This window comes from Xiphophorus hellerii, chromosome 5 (genome assembly GCF_003331165.1).
Source record: "Xiphophorus hellerii strain 12219 chromosome 5, Xiphophorus_hellerii-4.1, whole genome shotgun sequence".
Lineage (NCBI taxonomy): Eukaryota > Metazoa > Chordata > Actinopteri > Cyprinodontiformes > Poeciliidae > Xiphophorus > Xiphophorus hellerii.
This window is the reverse complement of record NC_045676.1, coordinates 13,567,231-13,579,638: the sequence shown is the minus strand read 5'-3', so window position 1 is coordinate 13,579,638 and position 12,408 is coordinate 13,567,231. Positions and strand designations below refer to the sequence as shown.

At 39.5% G+C, this 12,408-nt stretch overlaps 1 protein-coding gene across 2 annotated transcripts in view; it reads right to left on the bottom strand.

The window, feature by feature from the left end:
* The window catches only part of klhl5 (kelch-like family member 5), a 53,451-nt gene that overhangs the window by 2,838 nt on the left and 38,205 nt on the right, over positions 1 to 12,408 (bottom strand). For both annotated transcript variants that reach the window (XM_032562242.1, XM_032562241.1), the window contains exons 6-12: positions 6,902 to 7,088; positions 5,823 to 6,047; positions 4,881 to 4,956; positions 4,657 to 4,743; positions 3,510 to 3,584; positions 3,152 to 3,289; positions 1,434 to 1,605 (exon numbers count right to left, since the gene is read on the bottom strand). In XM_032562242.1, coding sequence (XP_032418133.1) covers positions 1,434 to 1,605; positions 3,152 to 3,289; positions 3,510 to 3,584; positions 4,657 to 4,743; positions 4,881 to 4,956; positions 5,823 to 6,047; positions 6,902 to 7,088 — 960 coding nt within the window. The remainder of the gene's footprint in view (positions 1 to 1,433; positions 1,606 to 3,151; positions 3,290 to 3,509; positions 3,585 to 4,656; positions 4,744 to 4,880; positions 4,957 to 5,822; positions 6,048 to 6,901; positions 7,089 to 12,408) is intronic.

Below are 12,408 nucleotides of genomic sequence, written 5' to 3'. Positions count from 1 at the left end.
ATTTCGGACTAAATGGCAGAACAAACTAACTGGCAGAGTGGTGTCATTTTTCACCTGTTTTTCTTACTGAATTTTTCAGAAAATTGATATTAAAGGAAATGAGTATCAACGTAAATATTACATTTAGAATTTACTAAATACTACATAGTTAAGTTTTCACTTTTAAAGATTAACTTCTCTTTCTGAGAAAATTAATTTAAATCAGATCTGAGAAAGGATTAATATTAGACCATAAATGTTGAAATAATGAGTCAAGGATAGCAGTTTCTATTTTCATACCACATATTTGCATAAAGTGAAGTATTATGATAGGATTGCCAACATTACCTAGAAAACCCCGAACAATGTTGAATATCTTCATCTGTGTCTGTCCCATTTCTTATTGTATCCATTATTCCTACACTGTTTGCTCCTCCATTTAAACATAAACCTACTGTCTGTTACCCAGAGCGACTTCGATTGGCAGATTTGTGCTGAAATAAGCAGAAGTGATGCTAATGGATCCAGACAGACAACACACCCACTGGTTTGCTCCTCTCTGTTTCTGAAGACACATATGGGACACGTTCACTGTTCTCAACATGTTCCCTCAAATCTCACATTATCCCCCTTACTGTCTACGCGCTTGAACAGTTCTCTGTGTTTTGTTTCCGCCCACCCACACCTCTCATGTTCTCAGTGTGGTGCGTGTCTCGGAAATGTCAGGTTTCCTGAAACTTTCTGCTGGGAATCCTTGGAGGATTTGCGGGAGATGGGGTATAAATTGAAGTGTAATAGAGAACTGTTGGATGAGATCATTCCACTTTCTAAGAGCTCCCCTCTCCGCCTCCTACCGCTGCAGTGCCAACGACAATATTAGCTAGGAGAAAACACACATTTATGTAAGAATGAAAACATGTCAAGATCCATCACAGAGGAGTTTGTAAACAACTTCACTGGTGGAAATCATGATGATAGTACAGGGTTAGGAATTTAAAGAGCTTTGCAAAAGTATTCCTACCCCTTGAATGTTTTTCTTATGTCACAACCTGAAATGTTAATGTTTTTTATTGGAATTTATAGACAATATAAAATACTGAATGTTTACAGCATTTTGTTGAAATGTGCCACAAGAGACAGATTTTTTTCTGCTCATTATTCTTTGAAAAAGCATCGTTATACTGCTTTGTGTCCACTGTTAATGTTCTGCCATCAATAGCATTTTATGAAGAGTTTAAGGTTCACGTTTGATCTAATCTGATCAGAGCATTTTTGTCCAAATTAACACAAGGAAGGAAAGAGTGAAGGACACAAAACAGAGATATAGGACACATAGAAGTAAGGACAAAAGAAAGAGTTACATAACTCCAGAACGTAATCACACAGTCTTCTTTTTATTTCTTGCTGGAGTTGTTTTTCCGGCTAAAAAATAACAGCATAAATCTGTGCAGTACCTGGGTCCACTCATTAGTCTGAGGGTCATAGGCTTCGACAGTATTGAGGTACACCTGGCCGTCATAACCCCCCACAGCATAAAGACGGTCGCCGAGGAGACAAACACCAACAGCATCCCTGCTGATGCTCATGGGGGCCACCGTGGTCCAAACATCAGTCTGAGGGTCATATCTGTAAACAAGCAAGATTTGAGTCTATTACTGTACCACAGATCCACAGATCCTGGTGAATCCCATCAGTAGGAAGACCACAGACATTTTTTAACACATTAAAACCTTTCATTTTATTCTTTTAGGTGCAGATAAGATAGAAGCTGTAGTCTATAAAGAAGAAACTGCTTAGTCAGTCATTTATTCTGGGCGGCATTAATCGGCCTCCAATAAGAAAGGAGAAATTCATGGTGTACTCTCTGACATGCCATTTAAATCCCATATTAAACAGGATTTTAGTAATATAAGTACTCTGTATCCTTAAAAAGTACCGCACAGAGGTTTTAAATCACTAGCAGAATATCTGCAAACCTAACCAATAAAGCTTTCAGCTGCAGAGTCTAATTTCATCAATGATTTATTGCTCAGATATTGTTGGTTTAGAGTTTGTTCCATTCTCAAAAAAAACGTCTCCATTCCAAGAAATCATAGACTAAAGCCCGCAACAAATACTGAAATGTTTTTTAATTTACTGTCAGCTATTTAATCATTTTTGATTAAATAACCCTAGAGGAATGTATTAGCTCAAAAAGTGATATAGAAAATATAAGAATGTATCTTCTTAACAGAAGATGCTTTTTAAATTATGACAACTTAGCTTAAAAAACTTTTAAAAAAATCTACAAATGTTCTGCTGTTACTTGCTCTTTTCTTATGATTTCTATTTTATTTTTTTGTTTACTAACACTGTAGGTACATTTGTTCATGCTGGTTTAGACCCTGTGTTGTCAACATGATTTATACTGTCATGTTTAACACTATGCCAGTGGGAACGTTGTTTACATGCAGGAGCAGCTGACTGAGTCTTTAAACGATAATTAAGGCCTGGAAAACAAGCATGAAATACCCCTAACAAGGTGAACCGGGGAAATAATCTAATCGAGAGCAGGAGTAAAGTAAGTGTGAAGGAGAAGTTAAAATCCTTCCTCACTTAATGGTGATTGAAAATGAGAGACTGAAGAAGAAATGTCGAAGCTGAAAGCAGGAATTCTGGGAAATACCGTCGATCAGAAAATCTCAGTATAAAACAAACCATGTAACATGGATAGTAGGGCTGAAACAATCAGCAATCAGATTAATCATCAATCATGATTAATCATATATTACTGAAATAATTATTAACTATATATATATACGTATATATGGTTCAAATTCTTGAAAATAACAAAAATGTTAATAGGTTAATCTAAAAAAATAAACAGATCAGCAATATACTGTATTGATGCTAAGTAAATGAGAAATTGCTGAGCTTTTCACATTACTATTTTATTATTTTAAAAAAGAAATTTGAAATATTGTATAAAAAACAGTTTAAGTGGTTCATTAAAAATCTTGCACAATGTGCCAATTTCTTTACCTGTTTAATCGATAAATCATCAGAATAATCGATTACTAATATGATCACTAGCCCCACTGGACATTAAACCTTATATTCCCTTAACATTATTTGTCATACTTTTATAGAGAAACAATAAGACAAAACACACACAAGTTAAAAGCAGCCTCACCTCTCCACACAGTCACTTAAGCGAGACGCCAAGGACGAGGCCGGGGCATCGTGACCTCCGATGGCGTACAGGAAACCATGCCACGTGGCCACTCCCACACCTCCACGCCTTTTAGCCATTGGAGCACAGCTAGTCCACCTGTAGGTAGATTACAAGAACAACACCACATCCATTAATGAACCACCAACCATGAACTCTTTGAGATTAAAGGCAGTACTTCCTAAACAGAGGTTATGTGATAATAGCCTGTTCTAGGATTCATGTTGCTGTACATTTGATATGTAGGTAGATAACCTTAGAGGAAAACCTGCTTCTTGTGTGGAATAAAACAGGAGAGGGCAATTCAAGCCTCCCTGACCTGTTTGTGTGAGGGTCGAAGCACTCCACTGATCGCAGGCAGGATGAGCCGTCACGACCTCCAACAGCATACAGCCTGAGGAAAACAGAGAGCAGAGTAAGCCGTTCTGGACATGCACACACAAAACAGTTCTCACTTTTCTCCCCTCCTTTTCAGCTTGTGACAGCAAGACAGATGGCAAAAGGTGTGAAGAGTTTTGGAAAAAGGGAGAAAAAAAAAATAGAAGAGTTGAGCAAAAACATTAAGCCAACGCTCTAGGAGCAACGCATCCCTAAGCTGTCTGTGATCATAAACCAAAGTGTGTGTGAGAGTGTGCGCACCCCTACACACGTCCGCGGCTATCAATGTTGACACTTTGGAGAAGGAAGTGCGACAGAGCCGGTCAAGCAAGTAATGAGCTCCATCAGGCAAAAAGCCCAGAGGAAACACAACACATGCATGGCACACTCACCAAAGCACACGCCGACATCCACACTGGCTACTCCGGAGCACGGCTGGCACAAACCTGTTGTTTCTGCATTAATTAGCATCTAAAAAGAAAAGCTTCACTGAGGCAGCCAATAATGAAAACAACAGGGGTCATCAGGTTCAGAGTGGGGAAAAGTTTTATCGTGGAAGGCCTGATTTTAGTAAATCTTGCTATGAAGACCTGCATGTTCACTCAGTAGTTTCTGAATCTGTGTCAGCAAAACTCAGAAATCGGAGCAGAAAGCAGAGGTTTAGGCAAACTTGTTCCAAACCAAAAGAAGCAGATGATGCCACTTAATTAATTCTTAATTAGTTTTTTTTCCCCCATGGTTGTATCATGAACTACTGGTAAGGAACATATGGGTAGCTGCAGTAATGGACAGAAACACTGAGAAGACGCTCAACTGTAAGCAAGTTTGGCACAACATCTGTTGATGAAAATGGCAAAGAAATTGTGTCTCAAACAAACAATTAATTCACATCTGGAATATAACGCCAATATAAGATGCTAAAGACAATTTAACATTTAAATATTATTTGTGAATGTTTTAAAAATGACTGTTCCGTCACACATATGGTATGATGTTACCTGAGGTCTCAGGACTAGTATTCCAACATTAATTTTTTTCATATGCAGCCAAGCAAAATAACATAATACATACACAAAGATTTCACTTACTTTCCATTGAGAACAGCCACTCCCACTGTGCTTCTGGGTGTAGCCATGCTAGCAACAAAACTCCACTGGCGAGCTTGAGGGTCCCACCTTGAATGTGGAGTGAAAACAATAAATCAATAAGCATCAAGATATAATTAAAAACATTGTTATAGGTCATTTTAATTACAGCACAATGGCTTATTCTGTAATTGTTGACACTTTTAGGAGTGAGAATAATAGAAGACCTTTCCACTGTACTGAGGTAGCTCCAGCCGTCATGGCCTCCCACTGCGTACATGGGTCCCTCTAGAACAGCCACACCTGCAGTAACAAGCAGAGATCAAACATCTGGATAAACATCTCCAACAAGCTCTCTGACTTCACACCTTCAGAAAAAGGGCAGTGAATCCAGATTGTGTGGCGGCAACCAAAACTAGGCCATTAGCTGCAGAGGGGTAGCAGCACGCTGACACGTTCAGCTCGGATTAATCCGCCTGAACATCTGTGCTACCAGATGTGTCTGGATCCTTACCTTCTTTTAAACAAGTATAAAATAGGGCTGCAACTAATGATTATTTTAGTAATCGATTATTCTGACGATTAAATAGAATAAAAAAGTGGCATTCTGCAGAAATGCAATAACATGGCATTCCTTTAGTAAATCTGAACCAGGTGAAGCTAAAAAACCATAATAATAAACCTCTGACATAAATGTATGTCAGAGGTTTAAGCTGACATATATTTACACACAGGTGTTTTTATCTTATATGCAAAATGTAAATGTTTTTGTACTATTTTTTTTATTAATTACTGCTGTGAATATGCTGAAGGGACTTTTTTCAGCAAATGACCTTTTTTGAGTCTTTATATTCCAGTTAATGATTAATCTATTACTAAATTAGTTGACAATTAATTGTTTCAGCCCTAATGTAAAAGCTGCACAGCATTCCTTATGAAATGATTCCCCCAGCTGAAGACTCGGGTGCTGTTTGTATTGTTGCAACAGTGAATTGTTTAATAATTTTTACACAATGCAGATGTGAAGATCTGGTTGGACAGTGACTTTTGACTTTAGTGTTTCACAAAGCAAGAAAGACACTTTTACAATCAATGCTCAGGGAAACAGATTAAATAAATATGAATAAAGACTGACAGAAAGACCCTTTTATCAGTTTCTATGACCTCACCTAGGCCGTGTCTGTGTGTGGACATGGGAGGCAAGACGCTCCAGGTTTTGCTATGTGGATTGTAGCACTCCACGGTGTTAAGGGTCTTGAGTCCGTCTCGGCCTCCGACCACGTAGAGACGGCCGTCGAGGACAGCGACACCGAACTGCAGTCTCCGTCCGCTCATGGTGGCGACCTGTCTCCACGTGTCCCGACGCAGACAGTACTGCTCGATACTTGTGGCACCTGAGAAAACAAACACACACACAAACAAATCAGAGAAAGAAGTTCCTTGAAATGAAGATCTCTACTATTTTACATTATTTATTCACATGTGACTAGTTAAATATTTTTTTATTATTTCTTTAAAGGTTGGGGTTTTTCTAGTTGCTTAATGTTGGCCAGCTTTATTCATGTCACAGCAAGTTTTGATGTGTGCTGGGATCATTGCTTTCTAGGAAAACCCAACTGTGTCCAAGTTTTATCAAGTGATTTCAAGTGAAAGTGAAACATTTTCATTTTTCTACAGTGTGAATTGCATTAGTACCACTGGCAGCACCACTACACTTTATAGTTGGTTGAGTGTTTTGAGGTCTGAAAGTATTAACTTCACAACTCCAAACACATTTCAGGTCAATGTGGATATAAACCTCTTTATACAACTTCATAAAACTTTTCTCCAGAAGATATTTGGCTGAAAATATTTTACAACTGTAAATTTCAATGATGCTTAATGGTGTAAAATTACATTTGAGCATGTATGCAGAGATATCTAGCCTAAAATTTAGATGCTATTTATGTTGATGACAACTAAATGTCAAGTTCTTCAGAGTTGTCTATGGAGACCAATGCAATCTGTTAGCTGCACAATCATCCACTTCAGAAGAGAACATTTCTTTCTTAAATACACCAAGTTCTAACCAGATTTAATTTACAACCAGCTGTGAAGGATATAATTTTAGCTTTTTGTATTTTATGGTGGTTTTGATTTGGTCCAGAGTTGCTCGTTTTGTGGGCCGTAATGCTTCCTTCATGGAAACAGAGCAGAGATTCATCACCTCAGCATTGTGCAACTGGGTATTTGTGAGTGATTGCTCTACCTTTTGAGGCGTCCATACCACCCACAGCAAACATGGCCCCGACCGTGGCCTTCCGGGGCCGCGTGCGAGGACTCTGCAGCAGGGGCCGGCGCTGCGGCAGCAGGTGATACTTCATCCCCTCCATCAGGAGACGCTGACACTCCACGCTGTCACGGAGGAGAGGGTTGGACTCCAGGTCAGCCAAGAACTGAACATGTGGGAGGAACAAATGCACACATCAACACACAGTATCATGTAACAGATACTGAGGAAACATGTGCAAGGGGGGATGTAAGGTCGTGTTGGTTTTCGTGTTCTCACTGACTGAGGAGGTTTGGGAAGCTAAAGAAAGCTGTCCTCCCATTGATTGGGAGATTAGGAGAAACTATCAGCGGCTGCAGCTCTCTGACAAACACACAGATCATCTGACACACATGAGCACTAATCTGTTCTCAGCAACTCATCAGTTCTGTAGTCAATACCCTCATCACACACAAACAGCTAGGGGCAGCAGCTTGAAACCCTACAATTCACCAGGCGGTTTCACAAAATACATCCAGAGGAAATGACTTCCTGTAGAAGCAGGATGGAGAGATTCAGGTACTCCCTGAAGGAAACTATTGAATGATTTACATTTAGATAGGTGTGTGTTTGTGTGTGTGCCAGGAGATGGCAGGGAGTAAAACAGTTTCTTGTAACTCTAATTTATGTTTATGCATAGTTCTTTGCGAAAATACTCATATTCTTTGAGATTTTTCCTGATTATAACCATCAGCTGCTGCAAGATATTTTATTTCGATTTTACGTGAGCTACTAACACAAACTATTACAAAGTTGTAATGTAAGATTTTCTTAAATCCTTCAGTGTGACATGGATTTGTTGGAGAACACAACTTTCATAGAAATTACAGCTGCAGGTAATGTCTCTACCAGCCCAGAAAATATAGACACAAATGTTTCATTCTGTCATGGAAAATCAATTTATTACATGAAAAAAGCTTCTAACACTTATTATTACATGTAAATTTAAAACACAAGTTGATTATCATTTTAAGCCAGAGTTATCAAGAGCCATAGTGGAATATCCAAAGCGCCACTTAAGGTCCTGGAGCCGCAGGTTGAAGACCCCTGATATAAACTATTCTACCTCTTTTGTCACCCCCAACAGGTTTTCCTTTAGTTAGCTCCATACAATTTTTCATCAACAGTGACCAGTTTCTCTGTTCCTGCTAAAGAAAAGCATCCCCTCAGCACGAGGCTGCCACCACCATGCATAACAGTAGGAATAATGTTTTCCATTTTCTTCAAACAGTGCTTTATATGTAAGCCACAAATTTCAATCTAATTTGATCAGATCTTCCACATTTTTACTCTGCTCTAAACTTCTGGATTTTCTCCCTGATATTTCTGCTGTTTTCAAGTCTTCATGATGCTGTTTGTTCACTAATGTTTTCTAGCAAACTTTCACTGAACAGCTGGAGAATATATAGATTAAAATATACATAAAAGGACAAGTAACTACTAATTATGTGATTTCTGATGTTGACTGTTAGGTCTGGATTTAATTTAGGGGTATCAGAGTTTAGCACACTATAAATACACACCACACTACCCACCATGAGTCATTTTCCTCACAATTCAGTTTGTATTCATAATGTGACAAAATGTGGAAAAAGTCCACGAGGTATGAATAATTTTCCCAAGAGGCACTGTATGTGATCAAGATTTTTCCTGCAGAGTGTGCTTTCCTCCTTCATATCTATGCACACAGAAGAACAGGCTCGCCCCACGTAAATAAACTTGGTCACTGAATAGGAAATTTAATTTCACAGCCAGAAGTGTAGAAGCGCAAAACAAGCATGGTAAATGGATAAGCAGCTTACACGGCAGGGTCAAACCATGCTTCAGCTGCACACAATCACAGAGCGACAAATTACAGTCAGCCCTATTTACTCATCCATCTGTGTGTGACTCTGTGTGTGCGTGCGCGTGTGTGAGAGTCTCAGAAGGACAGATATAGAAAAACATGTTTGTCCTTCTCCCTGGTCATTTATCCATCATGCTGTGAAGGATTGAATGTGGAGGGCGAGATAAGACTGAATCCCGCCGGCGTCCCACCTTCTCCTCCATGGCGTCTCTCTACCTCACAGTGTGCAGAGGGAAAAGCTGCGTTGTCCTCCAAAGCGGCTTCCGCATGTAGGAGGCAGAGTGGGCGCCATACACTCAAAACAAGCGCACTCAAGCACTAATGCGCAGAGAAACACACATCCCGCAGCTGTGTGCATTTTTCATGCTTTAGGAGTCTCCAATTTTTCACCCCAGTCTTGCTTTACAGAAAAATTAAAAGTCAAAATGAAATCATCCTCAATGTTTGTCACCAAAAGCTGAACATGTTATTAGGAGGAAGGTGGAGGTGTATTTTTAAATTAGGAAACAAACATTGAACTATGGAGGTAGATCAATACTTCCCAGATTTAAGAGATCTGATCTGAAGCCGCACAATATATTGCTAAGGACTGTTTGGAGTGCAATAATTGTTAATTGATATAACCCAAGTTATGTTAACTTGCATTTTACATCCTAATGTATTTTTTTAGTCAGTTGGACAGAGTCTCACACCAGTACTGGACGCAAAAAATTTTGCTCAAAATGCTGCAAGTCACAGATTGATGGAAGCGCTGATGAGAACAAGAGGAAATAAGAAACAGCTATAATTTTCACGAGATTTTCAAATTTACAGCCCAAGTCTCCATAGCAACAATGTGAACGGAATGTTTTCTGAGGCATGCATCCTACCATCACAAATGTAAACCAGTGAAGTTTGCTAAACTACTGTAATTTTATCTGAAACCATGTGCTTTGGTCAGATGAGACCAAAAATAAGATTTTTGCAAGAACACTCCAGGCGGGTCCCGGATGAAATGATAATAAAATGAAAACACATGATTACTGTTAAGCATAGATGAGGATTTATGATGCCACCCAGAACATTTGCTGTTGAAGCATCTCTCTGGATAATCCAACCACATGAAATATATAAACTTTTTTTTTTTTTTTTCCATTTTTTTCTCCGAAGAGTTTTTGCGGCGCTAGTGGCTCGTATTTTTCAGGAAGGAGGGTGAGGAGAGGGGGGAAGACATGCGGCAAAGGTCGTCGGGACCGGGAGTCGAACCTGCGACGTCTGCGTCGAGGACTAAGGCCTCCAAACGTGGGGTGTGCTAACCCCCTGCGCCGCCACAGCATGCGAAATACATAAACTTGTACAACTTGTAGTGCTGTCCAACTGACATGAGGAGGCTTGCGTGAGCATTGACAGAAAGGAGGTGGTTTGTGATTTTCTTTTAAATCTACAGTATGAAATGATGATTTGCTAATAAAAATCAACATATTTAAGAGATTTTAAACATTCTTACTAGGGTTGACTACAGTAGTGGTACATTTGTCATGCTTTCCCCAAACGGCTTGTTTCTGTAGCATGTTTTGGAGCAACTGCTCTACTTTTGCATTTTTTGTGAGCAGTCTCACAAAAAAAAAAAAGAAAGACAAAAATCACACCAACTGTCACATAACAGTTTGGAGCACCAAGCCACAGATGGTTGCCTGAGAATATTAGATCTAGAGTGTGTCTCCACGTGCATGTGACAGAGGTAACGGGGAGCAGAGATCAGAGGTATTAAGCCGAGGAATTGACACCATCTAGATGAGTAATCAAGTGTTAGCCCAGATAGAAAGCTGAATAATTGGTTGATGAGTATCGATCAGGTAGCCTGCGTGAGTTTATACGTCATTTTATTGGCATTTCACAGCTCATGGGGTTGCTGAATGTTAATGTGGTTATCGGTTTGAAATGGTGCTGGGAGAAGAAGGGGGTGTTCGATGTGATGAAGTGCAGAAGGCAGAATGAGCCTGGAGCTCTGTGTCTCTCTTTCTGTCGCTCTTCCTGCTCCAGGACCATTTTGCCACTTTACCCCTTTGCCATCAATCTTCTCCCCTGATAACATGTTACTGCTACTTGTGGGTTTAGCTGAGGGGTCCAAAGTCATCCATCTAATGCACTCGTTCGTTATACTTTACAGGTGAAAAACAGCTGGATGTATGAGAAGAGACAGCTCTGATGAAAAAAAAACTATCCAGTATAAAATCTAAGCTTCATCTGCAGTCTTCATACCCACTGATGTTTTCCACATTTTGCCGCATTACAACTACAAACTCTAATGTATTTAATTTTGAGTTTATGCATTGATCAATACAAGGGTGTGCCTAATTGAAAAGTTGAAAACTCCTGCTAACTAGGCCTGTCACGATAGCAAATTTTGCTGAGCGATTAATTGTCTCAAAAAATTATTGCGATAAACGATAATATTGTCTGAAGACCTTTTTACACTGATTTAATGGAAATGACGTAATAATGCATGTGATTTCCTACCAAAGATAAATACACTTTATTTTCAAAAGAATATTTAACACTGGAACTGATAAACAAAACAACCAAAAACAAAATGGATTCTCAGTCTCCATTAACAAAAAATGTACTTGATAAAAACTAAACATAAAGCCAAAGTGGAAATAAATACTGCATTCAACCTAAAGACTGCAGATTATGAAGTGTGTATACTATGTTGCCCTTCAGTAATAATTAGATTTAAATAGAGAAGATGGGCACATCGACTACCTGATGCAATAGTTCACACTACACGATTTTTTGCTCCTATTTTTCCCCATACAACAATCTTAAAACGTTGATCTTTCTAAGATTGTGTGGTGTGTTACGTTAGATCCTCGCTGCCGCTCCGATCTAAATCAGGGGTTTTTCCCGACTGGGAGCTTAACGCAGCCTGTTGAATGTGACAGGCAGCCAATGAGAAAGCGTGGATTCTCCTCGTGTTTTCTGAGGGGAAATTACGTCGGGGAATCCCAAACAGCTGACACGGCGCAACCCGAAGTCCAGCCGACGTGGAAACAACATTAATGTTTATTCAACATGCAAAGAATATAGAAATGACAAGGGGAGGAGTTGGAGCGAAATTGCTACCGCAGTTGATAAACCCGGTAACTTTTCAGCTGTTCTTCGTTAACGTGACGTAAATAGGTTCTAATGATTTTCATTCAGTCAGGACTTTACGCTGACATTAGCCACATGCATTGCAGGTAGATTGTAGTAAAGCATTGATTAATGCCTGGTTTTAAAATTAGTTCACTGAACTTGCAGCCATTATTTTGTGCCCACTGTTGGACACCACACGGCAGGAACGAACCCGATCGAACCGTTATACCTAGGATTTCTGTCGGCTAATGTGTGATCTGTCAGGTTTTAAAAATGGGCCGACAATCGGCTGACGGCTCTAAAATCGTGTCGTCTGCGCTGGGCTTTACACTAAGGAAATGAGGAAGGGAGGAGTCAGTGGAGAGCACCGGAGTTGAGCCTTTTTTCATTCGGTGTCATTAACAGAAAGAGAGAAAGGCCGAAGAGACGATAATGCCGATAATTGAAATGACGTCGATAGTTTTAATTTATCGTACGATTAATC